At 32.1% G+C, this 19769-nt stretch overlaps 1 protein-coding gene across 1 annotated transcript; it reads left to right on the top strand.

Annotated features, from left to right (window-relative positions):
- The first annotated feature begins 18165 nt into the window (after nucleotides 1-18165).
- LOC113701390 (U-box domain-containing protein 27-like) lies at nucleotides 18166-19769 on the top strand. Its single transcript, XM_027222016.2, has one exon. The coding sequence runs from the start codon at nucleotides 18276-18278 to the stop codon at nucleotides 19563-19565; it is 1290 nt and encodes a 429-aa protein (XP_027077817.1). The 5' UTR covers nucleotides 18166-18275; the 3' UTR covers nucleotides 19566-19769.

Consider the following 19769-nt stretch of genomic DNA (forward strand, 5'->3'; position numbering starts at 1 on the left):
AGAGCTGATATGTTTTCCATAAAGAGTTGGTATAAAACATACTACAAAACCTGTCAGTTTCCCATAAAGAGCTGGTATGTTATGCATTATTTAACCAATTTTTCATATTTAAACAAATTTATGAAAATTAAAATAACGTATTTGAAAGTTGCATTTTTATTTGGAAGAACGCATTCCTTCGATGCGTTTTTCACCCTTTGGGAAGAGACTCAAAAATTGCCATCCTTTAGAAAGTTAATTTAAAAATTGCCACCCTTTATTTTCTAGTATTAATTTTTGTTATGGTTTACGATTTTCTTATATTTTATCAAAAAAGTTAATAACTATTGTAGTTACAATTATGGAGATGTTAATTTGTCGTATGTGTAATTCTTTTGTTTTATAAGAATTGTTATATCAGGGGTAAATTTGAAATTTAATTGCATTTAATTCCGAAATACTCATCAAACCAAGCTAGATATTGGAATGAAAAATATGTTGCATTTATACCCCCTGAACTTGCTTGATCCTTAATGCTTATGCCCCTCCCTTGTTAATACTAATTGTCAAGCAAGATCAGGGCAAAATTGGAAGAAATTTCTTATCTCACTTCTACAAATAATTTTTTAATGGGACATCAAGCCTCAGGGGAGGTTTCTGCAACAAATTGTTCCTGTTTAGGGGTGCTAAATGCCATTTCTAAACCTAGAGGGGAGGTCAGTGCAAGTGTCAGAAACCTCAGGGGAGGTTTCTGCAATTATCCCTTGTTTTTACGAACATTGCTTTGACTTGAAAAAAGTTTTTCACCCTAGGGTGAAAAACTTTTGCACAGCTGATAAATTCTTAGAGTGTTGCTAATTTGCAATTTAATTTTTTTCATTTTTGACAATTTAGAACCTAAAGTTCTATTTTCTGCCACTTTAATCCAATTAAATCCTAATCATGAAACAACACTTGGGTCATTAATATCATCTATTGACTAATAATTAGACTAATTACGCATATCAAGATCGCTATCTATCTTTAATTATTTAGGACTAACGTTCTACCCAAGTGCTCAATTCACACAAGTAAAATTTATATATCATTTCAAAGGATGAAGAAAGAAAAGCTTAACGGTAAAATCAAATAGTAAAGTGGATGGAGTTACAAACTAGGAAATGTTGAACAACATACGTACACCTTCCAATTTCCTTCTACCAAATATTTTTAGTTTCTACGTCTTGGTTCTGCACCCCACGCCACTCCAGTCTCCCCACCCCCCACCAACAAAACACACAAAAAAAAAACATAGTTTAAAAATGAAATAAAAGGAAAATTGGATCCACACCGGAGGAGCAGTTGGGTGAAGACTGAACAGTGCTATGTAGGTTATAGGGTGATGGGGTTGATGAAGATAGAGGTACTCCAATAGTAGTAGTAGAGTACAGCAGAAGCATGTACGTACAGGAAATATATATGGTAGGAGGAAAGGACGGAGATTTGTTTACTTACTAGTGATACTACTGTTTCTGAGGATTCAGAGGGCAGAGTTCCCTTAATTGAGGAATGGGCTTGTGGGGGCGCCTTAATACTCAAGGTCGTGTCTATTGTCTATTGTCTATTGCGTTTCTATGACCCCACTTTTATATGGCAAGTGAGCAAAAAGATGTCCAATTCCTTCACAGAAATCAAGCAGAAAACGCCGTGCGCACGCTGATGTTCCACTTCCATGTTTCCAATTCTACCAAGAAAATTGTTATTTAAAGTGATATAGGGGCCTCACCAAATTTTTAGTCTCAATTATGCCATGAAATACACTATACACTAACTCACTAAACAACAAATGCAACCCATTTTTAGGCTTGAATTATTAGAACGATTTGACATATGTGATGTGAAAAGATAATTTAAAAATATATTTACGGGAAAAATAAAAATTTGTCTGTGGAAAACTGAATTCAAAATAAGGCCACATAGCAATATGCAAAGTACGCTAATATAAATTACTCATTCAAAGTTATGTCTTACCCTTGATCTCACCTATTCAATTTCAAGAAACTTTTGCTTGAATTGTTAACTGTATAATACAATTGCTTTGGAAATTGCAGAGAGCCCACTCTTATTTAAAAGGGCAAACAAGTTTGCAGTCCTTGTGCTATTATATGCAAATTCTATGCTATCTGTCTCAAAATCAATTTAACATAAACTAAAGAAGAGTCTTCAATTGATCACAAGTTGTCTGGTCTATTTAAGGGTCGATCTATATATATATATATAAATCTCCTCTGATTGTATATGTAATGATCATTCAATTTGTCCTAGAGACAATAATATTCAATTGCAGTAATCTGTCCTCTCTAACTTTTATTCTTTTAGGGCACTACTACTATACAATGCTCTTTCTTTTTTTTTCCGATAGATTAATATATTTCTACTAATAGAGAAAATACAATTTATGAGCAAGGGCTCAAGTTTTGGTTTACAAAGGTGTACTAAGACACCGAGGATCAACGAACTCCTCATCAAAATAGATGTGCATTGCTTGTTTACTCAGTTGATAACTGAGTGTAATATTACTAGGCTGGCAAACAAATGAGCATGTCCTAAACATTAAACTGAGATCATTGATGCATTCGAGATGGCCTGCTATAAGGATGTTGCTTGGGCGTTGGCAGCGTATCATCTTTAAAATCTGGTTGCATGGAATATGAACCTGTATGTTTTGCAAGTCCCGTTCCTTCAGCTGTACCTTTAAAATCTGCTATACAATGCTCGGTTGTTACCTTTAATTTACTAGTTGCGTGTGTAAATGAAGTGAGATTTCCTTCCCCTTCAAGGCAAAACTTTACACACAGACACACACACACACATACAAAATTCACATTTTTCTTTCGAATGATATTTACAAACTTCCATAACTCCTAGGGTATAGATGCAGATACATGAGATCAAGCATGGGGCATTATCTCCAAAGATTGTAATGTTAGCCTCTTATTTATTTGAAAACAATTAGATTCTAAGAAGATTGGATTTGATTACTCAAATGCTACAATGCTTACAACCGAGAAACTCGCAAACAGCCCACCACGAGATGGTGACTGACTGACGTAGCAGTGCAAGTTGGCATTGAATTTGAACCTTATGATATTGACTGTTCGTTTGACGAACAGTTCTCTACAACTGGGATGGATGGAGAAATGAGATTCTGAATCACTCAACCGATCCAAAAGCGCTTCAATAATTGTAATAATGACATTTCATTTGATTAACTCAAGTTTCATCTGTTTATCATTTTCCTTGATGGACGTATTTCCCATCACCATTTTGAGATGTTGTTTTCTGCCAATCTTAACACGATATGGTAGTACTCCAATTATGATAGAAAGGCTTATCAATCGAAGTTTCATACAGTGTTAGTGTCATACATCCAAACTCGTCAGTGAAACAAAAATTTACACTGCAAATTAATCCATTAAATATATACTCTTCTATGTCAATGATGTTGGTTTGTTGGTTTAGAAAGTATAATATTTAGGTATGTAACTAAAACCTTCCTTTTTTATCAGATTTTTCTAGCTAATTATTTAGTTGAAGAGCCAATCAAGATTTAGGTCCCGTTTGGATTGCGATTTTTCTCAGAAAAATTGTTACGTTTTTCGTAAACACATTTTCCTATCATCTTTTTACCTTACATATATCAAATCGTTACAGTAATTTTTCTGCAAAAATCCAGAAAAATGCAATCCAAACGGGGCTCTAGGCTTACAAGATCCTACAACCTACGAAGTACTTTTGTCTATACAATAATATACTTTATATGTCGATATTAATATTTTATAGTGCAAAATCAATTGCTGAATTGAAGCTATGTATACCATATAAATATTTGACATAATGAATTTAAGTACCTGCACATATTTAATCCAGGTGGTTCTTTAATTGCCTAGTCCTGTGTGTGTACCATGCTAAGCTTTTTAGTTCATTGACTTTAAAATTGGTTATCCGGATAAGTTAAACAGTAGATTTAGTAATCATCTAGAAGGTTTTGGCCTAATTATAATGAATTTGTTGGATAATGTCCTATTGATTTATGAAGGAAACTGTAATGAACAAATTGGGTTGATTGGTTGATACATTTATATTGACTAAAATATCTCATAGTTTAATGACTAAAAATAAGCAATTCAAAAGTGCAAGCTCTAGAAAATGGTCAAAGACGTTTTGAGTGGTTTACCCTTTTAACTATTGTACCCTAAAATGGAGAAATATATAACATCTATACCCTTTTTTGGCTATAATAAAATATGAGAACAATAAGTGGTCTAGGATGTGCCACCATAATAATTTATTACATATTTGAAAGTGACAAAGAAAATTAAAGTTGTACTTTTTTTTTTTTTGAGTGTTGCTTCAAGCACTTAGATGATTTTTATCCATGTTAGACTTTTATGTAAAAGCGACAGTGCAACTATTTCCTCTGGAAAACAGTTGACAAGGACCCCATAACTGATGACGCGAGACTTGGAAAAAAATTTCTTGTATCTGTATTTCAACAACATTTTAAGTTGCTTCGTCAAAGAATTTATTGTCTTCTTTGACCTTAAATAGTACAGATAATGTCGGTATGATTTGGATATAACTAGCGACAACAACACGCGGGTTTAGGCTGACTTTAGTTCTTTTTTTTTTTTTTTACCTTCTAAATGAATTAAACTCCAATTTCAAAACTTTGCACAAGTTATACCTAATAATTCATTTCTAAATACACTATTATTGTTAAGGTTTCTTTGCACGAGATTCCAAGCTCAAAAGGGTATTCTCCTTATTGATCAAGCTAATCAAGAAAGCAGGTCTTAGAGAAATCTATTTCATAAAAGGAAATTGAATAAGGTGGTGTCGAATTGAGAATAAAATTAGTGGTTTTTCATATCAATTTGCAGCGATAGAAAGTTTTCTAAAATGTTGAGACATTTCAAGTCATGGGACTTTCAAGATCTGTAGAAAAATAGGTGTCATTTGAGGTTCCTCTGCCTGTCCATCAGATGCTAACCTTTTGATATGATTTTTGAACATTTTCTACAAACTCTTGCTTCAACACGAATAATAGAAATCAAACTCTTATACAGTTTCATTTCGTTGAAGTTTTAGCTCAAATCTCACTTTTGGGGTCTCAATATATTAGTTACTTTCACAATTAGATCAAGGCTTTATTGACTCAATACTCCTCGCTTGATGGCTTCAATTTATTTATTTATTTTTAAAACCTACCTATCACCCTCTCCGAGTTTTATAATATTTTTTATGTCATTGTGTTTAATTTTTGTTCTTAACCTCATTATTTTTTAGAGTAAATTACTAGAAAATAATTTAATTTAATTAAGCTCAGATAAATGCTTGGCAGTACAAAGGGTATTTCTATGTGTTCTCCTAAAAAGTATTCGAAATTAGTTTGAAGTACACAAAGTTCACAAAAATAAAAATAAAATACAAAACAAAATAGAATGTGCAAGAATGACTTAGGCTCTATTTGATAATCCAATTCAACACTTTAAACTTAATGGATTCGAATCTTAACATGTTTAGACACGTTTGAACATCTGAACTAATTAAGTGACACTAAATTTCTTAAACAATACTTGCTCCCAAAAGTAAGTGATAATTTATTCACATACTACTGAATGTGATATACACTCAAATATATTATATTTAATATTTAACAATTCAATAACTTAATAGATTTATATTTCAGATTTCAGTTTTATCAAACACGCCATTAGTCAAAATGCTACCTTTAGAAAAATTAATTTGTTATAATCATACTGGAAAATATCGGAATTGATATTTTTTTTCCTTTTTCCCCTCCCGGAAAGTCATTTCTTACTGCTCTGATTAATGTAGTAGCTCTACCATTTCGGGAAAAAAAAAAAAGATTAATGTAGTAGTAGCTGTTGAAGGAAAAGTTGCCTATTAAATAAATCCAGTGTACTGAAAGTCTGAAACGTTTAATTTATGGTCCCACTGGCAAAAGATATGCTAGATGAAAATTAAGCCAAGAAGTTGTACGATCTTTCTTATACTCAACTCATGTCCATTTAAGGATGCAACTTCAAAATTCAATACAATAATACAATACTAAAAAGTAACATAGTATAAGGGAACTTTCAAAGGAATTAAATTCGCAAGTAAATATCTATTAAGTTTGTCAAATTTTGTCACCATTTAGTAACAACATCCTTGTCAAGAAAGTGGATGTAGAAAAACGAGAACAATAGAGAACCCTTTAATTTCTATGCTCCATTATCTTTGTTTCTTGATTTAATTAAGTAAATTTATTGTGGAGTCATCATCTCATAAGTTGTGCAAGAACAACTATAATGCCTTACTTTTTGGATATTTTTGGGGGTAAGAACTAGAGGAAGGTTCTTTGAAGCAGTAGATATTTTCTTTTACTACATGTTCATGGCAAAAGGGAGTAAAAGATCTTATCAACCTATGAAGATGAATTCTGCAAGTGAAACTGATCAACAGAGAAGGATACATTGGGTAGCTTTTGGAATCCCTCCATGAAAGGTTGGCTGCAAAGATGAATTACACACTGATACTAGAACTTGTTACCATTAGTTTTAGGATTAATCTTTTATATCCTAATAATATATATACTATTAGTATTGGATGAATGATAATTATGCAAAATTTGAATTTGAAATTCAACTTTCACACGTGTGTCGTGGATTCAACGATGATAGTGTATATACTGTCAATGTATATAAAATTTACTCTTAGTTTTAGGTTCTGTTTGGGGTTGCGGTGCTTTTGATAAAAATGTACTTTTATGTGCTAAAAGTATTTTCAAAGCGTTTAGTGAATATCATCCCATAAAATTAGAGTAGAGCTTTTGAGTTGTAGAAGCTCAAATTTGGTGCTTTTGAGTAGCTTTTGTAATTTAAAAAATAAAATATCAAATTTAATCATCTTATCCTATATTATGACCAAATAAAGAGATAAATACTTTTAAAAATTTTCAAATTACACATTATCCAATACAATAAGCACTTATTGACCTATGTCTCCAAACAATAAATTTAAAAGCACTTAAACAATTGATAAGTGCTTTTATTAAAAACTTTACAAGAAAAGTACTTTTCAATAAACTACTGCAATCCCAAACAAACCTTAATAGGGAAAGGAATAAATTCACACTCTTTCCTTCTAAATTTACACATTGTATAAGTTTTTAGAGCACAAGTTTATCAATACTAATGGTATAAGTTTTACTACAGATAAAAGAAATGAAATGGGAAGAAAGTTCCATTAAAAAAAAATTGAATGTAGCGTAGATCAACATCGAATGTTGTTCGAGAAATATCTACCAAGCACGCATTATTATTCTATCCTCATATACTTTCATGGTTTCATTTGCTTAAATTTAGCATGTTAAAATTAGGGAGAAGTCAAATCTATAATCTACACCTTTGCCTTCTAAATTTACATCCCTAATGCATTGATAAATTCCACAATTAATATTAATACTTGTACACGTATAGTTTTAGAATGAAGTAATGTGGATTTAGCCTCCCCTTGGATTTATTTACAGGAGTGCGGATTTAGCATTTTTCTTCTTTATTTTATTATTATAATATTTTATTTGATAAAGTACAATCGTGATACTGTAGGTTTCTATTAGCCCTTCCTTCTTTTTTTTTTTTTTTTTGAACGATCTATTAGCCCTTCTTACTCTTTTTTTCTTTTTTTTTCCCAGTAACTGAAAGAAACACACACACCCTTCTTACTCCAATGGTCTCAAATTTTGAGAAAATAAAGACTATTCTATACAGCTACATTTCACGTGGCCTACCTCCAACCTGTCAAAGGGCCTGAAGTCCAGGTACTTGGGGGGCAAAAAGTTCACACTTAAAAGTGAGGCCCATAAATAGCAGTAAGATGTAATCAGTAAGATTGTTGTGGGCCTTCTCTCTGACGGCCTCATTTCTAGCTTTCCAGAGGCCCATGCAAATGAATTTTGCCTTTACAGAGCAAAAGTTTTGTATTCGAGTAGGTGAATAAAAGAAAAAGAAAGGGAGAATTGCTGGGGTCGCGCCAGTGGCCAGAGTAGGGCTGTTAGAGGAAAAAAGAAAAAGGAAAAAAAAAGGGAGCGGTGTATAAATGCATGTTATATTTTGTATTTTTCACTTATATTTCTGAATTTGGATGTGTACAAGCACAAACGACTTTGATTTGAACTCCAAGGTTTCTTGAACTTTGGATTCTCGTTTTTTGGAGAAAATTTTTTTACATTTTCTGTGAATATTTCTTTCACACAATTTTTAATTACTTTTTTTTTTTACCTTAAATACATCACATCCTAAAAACCTGTTACAATAAATTTTCTCCAAAAATTCTTCATAAAAAATGCCATGCAAATCGGCTCTAAGGTTTTATTTGAGCTCTAAGGTTAGCATGACCATGGCTGAAAAAAAAAATAAAAAAAGAAGCAAGCACTTGGCGTGACAATGAGCAAAATTTTGGCAAAAGCAACTAGCCGTAGACCCAAACTTGCTTTTGCGTTACCTAAACCTAACTTGATTTTGAGCCTCAATGAAGAATTTTTTAGATCCCCAATTGTAATTGAAAGTTGGTTCTCCAATTTGCACCTTTACAGAGAGGGGAGAAAGAGGGAGGAATTCTGGGAAGACGAAAGATGGAAATAAATAGCTCAATTTGGGATCCCCGGATTGCATTTCATGAATTTGTTATTGGGTCCCTCAAGCTCTTAGCTTCTCACATATACGTCCCAAAGTTCAAACTATTGGCTCATTTTGGCTACACAAGTCATCAATTGAGCAGATTTTGATAAGTCCAATACGGTTCACAAAAAATGTAAATATACTAACTGTTAAGCTTTTGGCTTCGCGCTCATACAATTAAGGCTCATAATCACTCAAGAATATGTTGGGACTCTAGGCCTATTTCGACCTTGGATTCAAGCTCACAATTAATATATACTTATATATATATATTTAGTATTGTCATTAGCATAAAACTATATGTAAACTATTATATCAAACACATTATTTGATCAAAAAAAAAATTATATCAAACACATTATTGTACATAATAAACATATTTATATAACGAATCATTTGCGTTGGGCTTTGATAGGTTGATCCCAGTGAAGTCCATACTTGAATCAATTAAATCTAAATCATATTTTCACCTAACCTAAGCTTTGTCTGGTCCAATGATACATAAGATTCGGCTTCAAATTTTTTCGGCTGAGTTCGAGTCAATTCAGCTTCATTAACAGTTCTACATTTACCCTTACTCTTAAGTTAATTGGAAGCTCTTTCATTTACCCCTAAATGGAGTCGAGCTTGATGCTTTTAACAGATTGTATTTCATTACAAATAATTTCTACAACTTTCTAACGTAGGTGTAGAAGCCCAAGTATCGTTCACAATTATCATTATAAATCGAATGGTCCAAATTTGCATTACTTTTTCATATATCGAAATTTTTGAATCGTTAGCCAAATCAAGGCATGCACTGTTTGCAACTATCGTCAGCCCCAATTTTTCTAGCTAGAAAAACAAAGACAGCACAAGTGATTAAGCTTATCATAAAACATTTATAGCATATCTGCATTGGCTTTCAAGTTTCAACACAAGCTATATATACAAGTTAATCATAATCATCCTTTCTTTTTCTCTGCTATCAGTTCCGGAGGCTTGTGTTTGCTGTTGTCTGGTCTATCAGATATGGAATGCAAGAAATGCAATTGTTTTCAAGTCTGCTTCAGTATCTGCTATTGGTATTATGGAGACTATTCTTGATGAAGTAAGACATATTGTCCTAGCTTGGGGCAAGATACTCAACTCCATTGAGAGTTGGCAGTTAGCATTGGAGCGGGGCCTGCCGGCAACTTGGTAGTATTTTGTAGCTGAGTTTCATCTCTTGAACAAACATTTTTGCTCAATGAATGGAAAGTTACAGTTTGCTTTTAAAATAAAAAGATAGACATCACTCAATTTTCGATGATCGAGTTGGTGGTTAACAGCTTAGAAGAACAATCAGTTTAGAATTTAATTGCTAAGAAAATAGATATTAAAGAAGTATAGAAATCCAAAAGTCCAAAAATGGTGTCTGCAGACATCTAAACACAAACTTTAATGAAACGACTAAGCTGATGTATTTAAGGAAAAAAAAAATCTCTTTTTCAAAAAGTTAGGTGCTTTTCATGACTCTGAACCTTTAAATTAGTAAGATGTATTCGCATTTTTACATATCTTGCTGCTTTGTTTAGCAGCTGAACACCTATAGCCAACTAGGTTGGCATACATTCAATATATGGAAGCTATAGCAAACAAATAACTGTTCAACAAGCTTAAAATAGAATGCTGAGATCAAATCTACACAAATCATCAATTTAGGCAGCTCTAAATTGGCTAGATTTATCGTTCCATTGATGATTTTATAGAAGCATTTCCAGAAAGAGCAAAAAAGTGAAAGTAAGGAAACCCTCGATGCTAAAAGAGCTTAAATTCATAATCATCTTTTTGTAGAAAAATTTCAAATTGCATATCGACCTATTTCCAGCCATATTAATGGCTATACTTCTAGCAATGATTTTGACTACGTTTTCTGGTGGTGAAAACTCGCTAAGCTGATGAACTAAACCATCAAAACCACTAAAAACTGATAAATATGGAACAAAACTAATTAAAGTTCAAACCCTCTACAGATCTTTATTCTTTTATAAGAAAAAAACCTACTACTATTCAAAACTCCCCGAAAATGAACGAGTTTGACCGAGCCCTCGAAAAGTTTTAAAAAAGAAAAATAAGAAACCCAGAAAGTAATGTTTGTTTGACTAGCTTCAATAAATTTCTTGATGCCAAAGTAATGGGGTCTGAGAAGTTGCTAAATCGGAAAATCATGCATATTTTGACTGCATGATTGAGTTGCCATGCCGTATAGTTCAAAACTACCATGTTGGACTTTGTTTCACGTCGTAGGACTTCATGGTACAGCATTCCACGATCAAGGTTTGAAAATTCGTGGTCTTCTGTGTTTTGGTGCTCATTCAAGAATTGAAGTGTTAGGTGCAGTCAACATTGCGTTAGGTAATTGTCTTTGAATTTTGGTTACATCAAAGCCCCATGCCCGCCCAAAACACTGCGTCCATGCCATCATGCAGAGGTCTCCTAGCAATAATGGGTTTCTATGGGAACCATTACCTTTTTCTTTCTCTTTGCTTTTAAAAATCTTTAGATGAGGGGAAGGTACCTCATTTTAAAGCTGATCTAATGTTATTCACGGACTTTTAAACGGAAAAGATAACAGTTCTTACGCATTGCTTATCAATAAGAAATCACTGACAATAGACCTAATTCAAACTTTCTTTCGACGAAAATAAACAAGTCTTACCAATTTAGCTAATCATCAAATTGCATTACTTTTCTTTTAAGACTCTAAAAGTAGTTTCCTGACTATTGAATCGACTCTAAATGTAAATGAAATTTTCATTATTTCAAGATTTTGAAAAATATCCGAATTAAATAGAGAAAATTGTGATTCAATATTAGAAGCTCCAAAGAAGACAATTACATAGTATAGTATTTCGAATTATCTTAAATCCAAATTGACTATTAAAGAGTCCAATCAATATGATTAGCTTTAGATAAATGGAAAAGTACGTTGTCTTTAGTGTCTAAGACGCAAAATTTGGATAATTCAACTCCATAAGACGAGAGAAAATTAGGCGTGGGTGAAAGGTGAGACAAGTATCAATATAAAGTAAAGGGTAATAATCATCATGAAATGGACGTCACTATTGGTGCCATAATTCTTCATGATGTTTCCAACATAAGAAGCATCATCATTTGCAATGAATATGCAGACCAATTTACACGGAGAGATGCAATAGTTCACCGCAAAGAGGAAATGATTCACTATCAGAAACGACTAAAGAGTAAAGGAAATTAATGGACATTATTGTTCATGATGTTACTGATTTGCTATATTCTAAAAAGTAAAAGGAAATTGATTGATATTATTGTTCATGATGTTACTAAATTGCAATATACGTGTGTAGTCTGTTTTTGGGGAAAAGAAAAGAGTACGAAACGTGGAGAAACAATTACAAGTTCTACGTAGTGTTTTCTTCTTATCAATGTAGAAAGTTGCATGGTAGCTGTGTTTGTTTTATACCTTTCTTAATTACCATTTCTTGAAAAACGTCAAATGCATTTTTTTTACGACATTTATATTTCACAAGTACATTTATCAAAAAAGTTTCTACAGTAAAAATTTTCTAAAAATGCTCTAAAATTATCCACTTCAAATTCATTTTGCTTTCGATACACTTAATGAAAAATAATTTCTTTTTTATATAAAAGTGAGATTATGTGCAGAGGGATCCAATTCTCACTGACTCATAATCGCCCCATAATCTTATAATTTAATGTTAGGACACGAGACATATGCAGTGATATACTGGACTTCAATTTACTAGTTTCCATAAAATTTTCGGAGGGGAAATGTAAGATTTAGAAAAAATACGACAAGAAATATACACTTTTACCGGCCATAATGGAACTTCAAATATTTTGGCACCATGGCTGACCCACAACTTACTCCATCATTTAAGGTTTGATTAATTGGTGATGTATATATAGATTTATGTACATAATAATTCTAGGGATTGCCAATTGGGGAATCCCTAATACTCCTCTTTATCTACATTAGTCAATTGGGGCGTGTGTACACGATCAAAAATAAATGTATAACTTTTGTTTTCTATCTTGTGTGCTATCCTCATCATTATTAATTTTAGGGTTAAATGCAAAAAACCCCACAAACTATATACCCAGTTGCAGTTTACCCCCTAAACTATAATAATAGGCATTTTGCCCCCTTGAATGATATGTTTGGACAATACTACCCCTACTATCTCTTAAATCCTTTCCTTTTTTTTTTTCTCTATTAGCTCTTTTCTTTTTTTCCTTTTATTTTCTTTTGCCCTCTTTCTCTCTTGGAACTAGCCAACATCTCTCTCCGATGTGAAAAGACTTACATAAAAAATTTTAAAATTTTTTAAACTGCTTTTAAATTTGTTTATTTGTTAAATTCATTCTTAATAATTTGTCATAAACTCTTTGTTATTTCAAAATATATGTAGCTTATATTGTAAAGTGTATTAATTTACTAATTCAACAATTTAAGTACCTATAAACTAATTAAGAATTCACAGTTACTCAACTACTTATAATAAAAGTAACATATTATATATCACATAAAAAAGAAAAGTTAGCAATTGTTATTTGTAGTGAAATAAAAAATAAGAATAAACAACAATAGTAGTTCATCTTTTTTGTTATTGATACTACTAATAATTGGTTAATCAATTTCTCTATTTTGTTATTATATATTTGAAAAGTTCAATTTCTTAAATGACATTGACTTCAACATTTGGAAAAAAAATCTTGTATTCCATAGAATTTTTTTTATAAAATATTGACATACGAAATTAAGAAATAAACAAATTTTGACTAATCTAGTCTACTTATTTAAACAATGTTTAAAGAAAAAAAGGAAGAATTTAAAAAGAAAATGATAGGGAAAAAAGAAAAATAACAATGCTTAAAATAAAAGGGGTAGATTTGTCCAAACATATCATTCAAGGGGGCAAAATGCCTATTATTATAGTTTAGGGGGTAAACTGCAACTCGGTATATAATATGTGGGGGTTTTTTGCATTTAACCCTTAATTTTATAGAAAGCGAGGGATTTGGGAAGCGTTTTCTAGACGGGTGTACAATTTTGTAATAGGCTATCATATATGACAAACATAAATTTGTATAACTTTAGGGTTAATCACATTTTATCCCCTTAAAAGATACCCCATTTCTCAGTTTACCCCCTAACCTTTAATTTTGCTCACTTAACCCCCTTTAGGACAAAATTGCCCTTGCATTATTTTGACTTTTCATTTACCTTGTTTTCCTTTCTTTTATTTCTTTTTCTCTTTCTTCTTTATTTAATTCTTCCTTTTTCCCACAAAAATCTTTACCTTAATGATTGAAATAAAAAAAGAGGAATTGCAGAGATCTATCTTCTCCTTAAAAAATTAAAAAAAATATTCAAATCACTTTCCTAAAATATAATTTTTTTAGCCTTTCAATTCTTTTAATTTTGGGTTTTCCTCTTTCCTTTATAGTTTCTTATTTTATTCTCAAGAAAATATCTTAAGATGAAATTGTGACCTGATTAATAATCATCAATTGAAATTTGTGACACGTGGCATCATACAAAAAATCAAAATTAGTTTTTGATGTCTTTTAAACCTTCACCCAGAAATATGCAATTATAAACTCAAAACAAAAATTTTCGTTGAAATGGAATTTCTATTGGGAAGGATGAAAGAGAGAAGAAAGAGAAAAAGAAATAAAAGAAAGGAAAACAATTTCATCTTATGATATTTTCTTGAAAATAAAATGAGAAACTAGAAAGGAAAGAGGAAAATCCAAAATTAAAAGAATTGAAAGGCTAAAAAATTTGTATTTTAGGAAAGTGATTTGAATATTTTTTTAATCATTTAAGAAGAAAATAGATCTTTGCAATTCCTCTTTTTTAATTTCAATCATTAAGGTGAAATTTTTTGTGGGAAAGAGGAAGAATTAAATAAAGAAGAGAAAAAGAAACAAAAGAAAGGAAAACAAGGTAAATAAAAAGTCAAAGTAATACAAGGGCAATTTTGTCCTAAAGGGGGTTAAGTGAGCAAAATTAAAGGTTAGGGGGTAAACTGAGAAATGGGGTATTCTTTAAGGGGATAAAATGTGGGATAATAGAATGTTAACGGTCAATGTTGTTAATAATAAAATAATTTTTCTAACGGGTATCCATGAGACATTTATTAACATACCTAACATTTACCTAACATATCATGTATATACACATATTAATAATTATTACCATCCCTTGCATTTATATACTTTTCCTATTTAATCTCACCTACCCTCTTTTATATTTATTTACTTTCTCTAATTAATTTTAAATTTTCAAAAATATGATATACGAAATATATCTTAACGAGTGCCATACACAGATTGATAACTAAAAAAAGAATGTTAATCCGTCAGATTTACGTGATTTTTTTTTTTTTGAATTGTACATGTGGAAGTTCTTTTTTTAAAAGTTAAAAGCAATTGTTACTAAAAATCATTCTTGCCCCTTGCCTTAAAAGTGAAGGCTAAAAATAAATGGGTTACTCTAATGAGTACCTATTGGGCACTCGTTAACACATTTAAAATTCACCTAACCTATTATATTTATACATATACTAACAATTATTACTCTTCCTTACATTTATATAATTTTCCTATTTAATCTTATCTATCATCTCTTATATTTATTTATTTGTTCTAACTAATTTTATATTTTCAAAAATATGATACCTAAAATATATCTTAAAGAGTGTCCAATAGACACCCGTTAGATAGGCCTAAAATAAAATAAAGATCATGGAAAAACTTTGTATTGAATGCTTATCTAACAATAGACAGAAAGTTGCAAGAACAAATCAATTGCTACTTTGGAGATTTTCTTAAGCTGATCTTGTACTGGTACAAATCAATAGATTTAGTGGTGTTTGGATAGCACATTTTTATTTAAAAAATTCTTACGTTTTCTATAAACATATTTTTCAGTCACTTTTTTACTTTACATATATCAACTCGCTATAATGCATTTTTTGACAAAATTTTTTTAAAAAATAGCAATCCAAATGGAAAAATTATATGATACTCCCACCTAGAAAAAATATTTTGGAGTACAAAGTATCCATGACATTTTTGTAAAGTCATTCAACCGCTCAACAAGAGTCATTACTAATACCGAGTCAATACGTAAAAGCTAATATTGACCAAAAAAGAAAAACGCAAAAGCTTGTAGCCCAACACTTACTTTCAAACCAAGAAAAGTTAGGCAAAACAAAAAGTGAATACTATTAGTCTATTACTAATTTAAATATCCATGGTGCTTGTTAGACCATGGAAGACCAGCCGTAGACAATCCCACAAACTTTTACAATGGCAGCCTTTTTTAGGCTGAGAAAATATAAAGGGCGTCCGGTCTACGGGGTCTAGTGGTGTACAATTCAGTCTCCGTAATTTGTGATGTCATCTCAGCCGACCAACAGAACCCAGCAATGGACCCCACTCTACGTTTACGGTGCACGGTGGACCCCATCCGCCCCACGTTCCCCATTCGTAATCTTAGGCAATTTCAACTCAGAATCCAATCCTACCAGCGTGTACATTCACCACACTAAATCATAGCCGCTAAAACGAAATGTGGGCCCACCAACCACGAATAGGTTGACTGGAGACTTATTACGGAGTCATATCTTATTCAATTTTTTTTTTTTTATCTTTTTCAAAGAAAATTAGCTTCAACTCCCCAAAATCCATGTTTTGTAGTATCAAATTATGACCGACTAAATTTTAATTACTCCTTCCATTTTAAATTCAATGTCTTAGTTTCAATTGATACCATAGTTTGTCAGATCTTGTATCTGTTAAATTATAAATATGTTATTTTTAGTGCATACTCAATCTACTATTAGTGTAGATTTTTATTATATAAATCATATCGCACTGAACGATTTCCAGTAATTTATTAATAAAATTCGCTTTTTATAAAAAAAAAAGCTTAGTAGAATTCAAACAATAACGACATAGTAATGTTCACCTTATTAGTTAATTGAAATGTATAAATATATTACAAAAGAGTGGGCACAAATATAATTTGAGTGGTATTTACTATTTGAAGATGAATAGAATTCCAATGAATAAAGTGATCGTTGTTTTGAACAGTCTAATTAGAAAGACATGCAACTAAGAATGAAAGGAATAGTAGTATTTGACCCTAATTTAAGTGTAGATAATTATCACTGATTTTGAGCTTAGTTGGTTCCTTGAACCCTTTCTCCTTTTGTTATATCTTTCACATTTCTTTTGATTCTTTCCCTCACGCTTCCAATTGCTCTCACACTCTCCTACCTCGAATGAAAGCCTCATACAATAATTGATCACTACTATACACATTTGTGCATGTAATTGCACAACAAATATATACACCAAATACAATCAATATCTTTGCTAAAAGAATGGTAACTTTTGATATTTAACTCAAAAAATCATAAAAATTGGGAGGGAATTGTATTATCACATTACGGTTTGCCAAAAGACAAGATCTATAAGGATCTTTATCTTCAAAAGAAAAAAAAAGCTACCAAATTTAATCTAACTTCTTAATTTAGGTCGTTCTTTTTTTGGATAATATTACAAGTAATCCGGATAATATTACAAGTAATCCATGTAATTTCATTAATCAAAAAATAATTTATTTGAAATATAAAAATGTGCACTTTAGATCCCATGTTGTTTACTTGAAATAGGAAACAACTTAATATAAAAGCCAAAATTTTCCAATGATTTTTACCAAAAGTTTTTAAATGTTGCTTTTGCAACTTAAAGGAAGTGATAACTTCCAAAGTCAAAACAACAATTGGTTTGATTGAGTCGCAATTTTCCTCTACAAAATTATTTGGTTGCATCATAATTGTATTTTAAATCAATTTTTATTTTTCAATCATATTTTTATTTCATATATGCCAAATTACAAACAAATGCTTCAATCCAATTTAAGGAAATTTATTAAATACAGAAACAAAAAATGGACAAAAAAATTGAAATTTTGAGAAAATTAAAAGATTATTATGTAATTCAACATTGATAGACAAATCACACTCACTCCCTAGTGGAGAATCCAACCACAATATGTACCCTAAAAGCAATATACTACCACTCATTGTATTTACTCCAATACCACAAAAGACAGAGCAGAAAGCACCTTCCATTTCATTGACCATAGACAAAAATTAAAAGTGTATTTTCCAAGAAAAAAAAAAGGGATAAGCATATGGACTAATTTATGCATCTTCTTTGCAAGGAAGAAAAATCTAAATGTAATTTTTCTCTCAAAAAAATTATAAATATATATTTTCCAACTTTTACAAACAGAATAATAAATATCAAGAAAAGAAAAGTGCTGAATGGACCCCACCATCTTACATCACCCAACCTTTGACTCTCTTGCTCTTTTTAAACTGCTGTCCCTTCTATTCCCCAACCTCTACCTTTCTCTCTCTCTAAATTCTCCTCTATTCCCACCAAAACTTGTTTCTCCGAAACTCATTGAGCTACTAGCCGAGTCAAGATAGCTTTCAACTCGGTGCAAGAATCCCAACAAAAAAAATGGTCAGAAAAAGGAACGATTTATGCATAACGGTTCCGAATTTTTTCCGTTGTCCAATCTCATTAGACGTGATGAAGTCACCGGTCAGTCTCTGCACCGGAGTAACGTACGACCGGAGCAGCATTCAGCGGTGGTTGGACGGCGGCAATAATACTTGTCCGGCCACCATGCAAGTTCTTCAATCCAAAGATTTGGTCCCAAATCACACTCTCCAACGGCTCATCCAGATCTGGTCCGACTCGTCCAGGACTCGGTCACCGGCCACCGAGTCAACCGCCGTGAACTCGGTCACCCAGGCTGAAGCCAAATCCATAATTCAACAGCTCAAGAGCAATCTCCTCCTTCCCCTGGGCTCCCATGGGGAAAATATTTCTGGGTTCATCTCAATCAGCCTCCAATGCATGGGTAGATTAATCCTTTTCGCCAAACAATCGGAGGAAAATTCAAATTTCCTTTCGTCGGGAGATTCGGAGCTTTTGCCGGCGCTAGTTTCAAATTTTTCCAAGCTTCCCATGCAAATTCAGGCCAGCGAAAAAGTTTTCCAGCTTTCTTACCTGCTTTTTAAAAATCACAAGTCCGCACTGGAGCAACAAGAAATGATCATCGACGACAAGTTCGTCGGCGCCATGTTAAACTTTCTCCAGCTAGGGAGTCGAGAATTCAGAATTTCCGTCGCAAAACTACTAAAAATCATTGCCAATTTGAGCAGCGAAAAAAGACACCTGCTAGGTGAAAACGACGACGTATACAGGGACTTGTTGAGATTAATGATGAGTTCCGAGTGGGATCAAGAAGCCATGGAAAGTTGTTTATCTTGTTTGCTAACAATTTCAATGCCAAAGAAAAACAGAATCAGGCTTGTACGTGGTGGAGCAGTGGTTGTACTTTCAAAAGCGTTAGATGAGGCTGAATTAAGCGTTGGCTCAACTGAAAAAGTGTTGAAATTGCTTGAAATCGTGTCAACTTGCAAGGAAGGGAGAGTGGAAATTTGTGGGAATGAGAAATGTGTGGAGGCAATAGTGAAAAAAGTGCTCAAGGTTTCAACACTGGCAACTGAACATTCAGTTACTATACTGTGGAGTTTGTGCTGTTTGTTTAGGGATCAAAGGGCACAAGAAGCTGTGACAAAGAGTAATGGGATGGCAAAGATTTTGTTGCTGATGCAAAGCAATGTTTCAGGAGCAGTGAGACAAATGTGCAGTGATTTGCTTAAGGTTTTCAGGGTTCAATCTAGGAATTCTTGTTTATCAAGTTATGATACTAAGACTACTCATATCATGCCATTTTGATGTTTTGTGGGATTTTGTGATCTGGGATGTAGAATTTGGATGAGGGTTGAAGAAAGGGGCAGTTTTTTTTTTTTTTTTTTTTGTAAATCAAAAGCAAATTTTTTTGACAAGTATACTTACTATATAGACAAAGAAAGGAAAAAAATTCTTTTCATTTGAATTTTGTTTTGATATGTCATGAATTTTGGTTGTCTTGTTCTTTGA

The sequence above is a fragment of the Coffea arabica genome, chromosome 7e (genome assembly GCF_036785885.1).
Source record: "Coffea arabica cultivar ET-39 chromosome 7e, Coffea Arabica ET-39 HiFi, whole genome shotgun sequence".
In the NCBI taxonomy this organism is placed as follows: domain Eukaryota; kingdom Viridiplantae; phylum Streptophyta; class Magnoliopsida; order Gentianales; family Rubiaceae; genus Coffea; species Coffea arabica.

Excerpts from the sequence above, each read along its gene's own strand:
- LOC113701390 (XM_027222016.2), top strand. The coding sequence starts at position 18,276 with ATGGTCAGAAAAAGGAACGATTTATGCATAACGGTTCCGAATTTTTTC.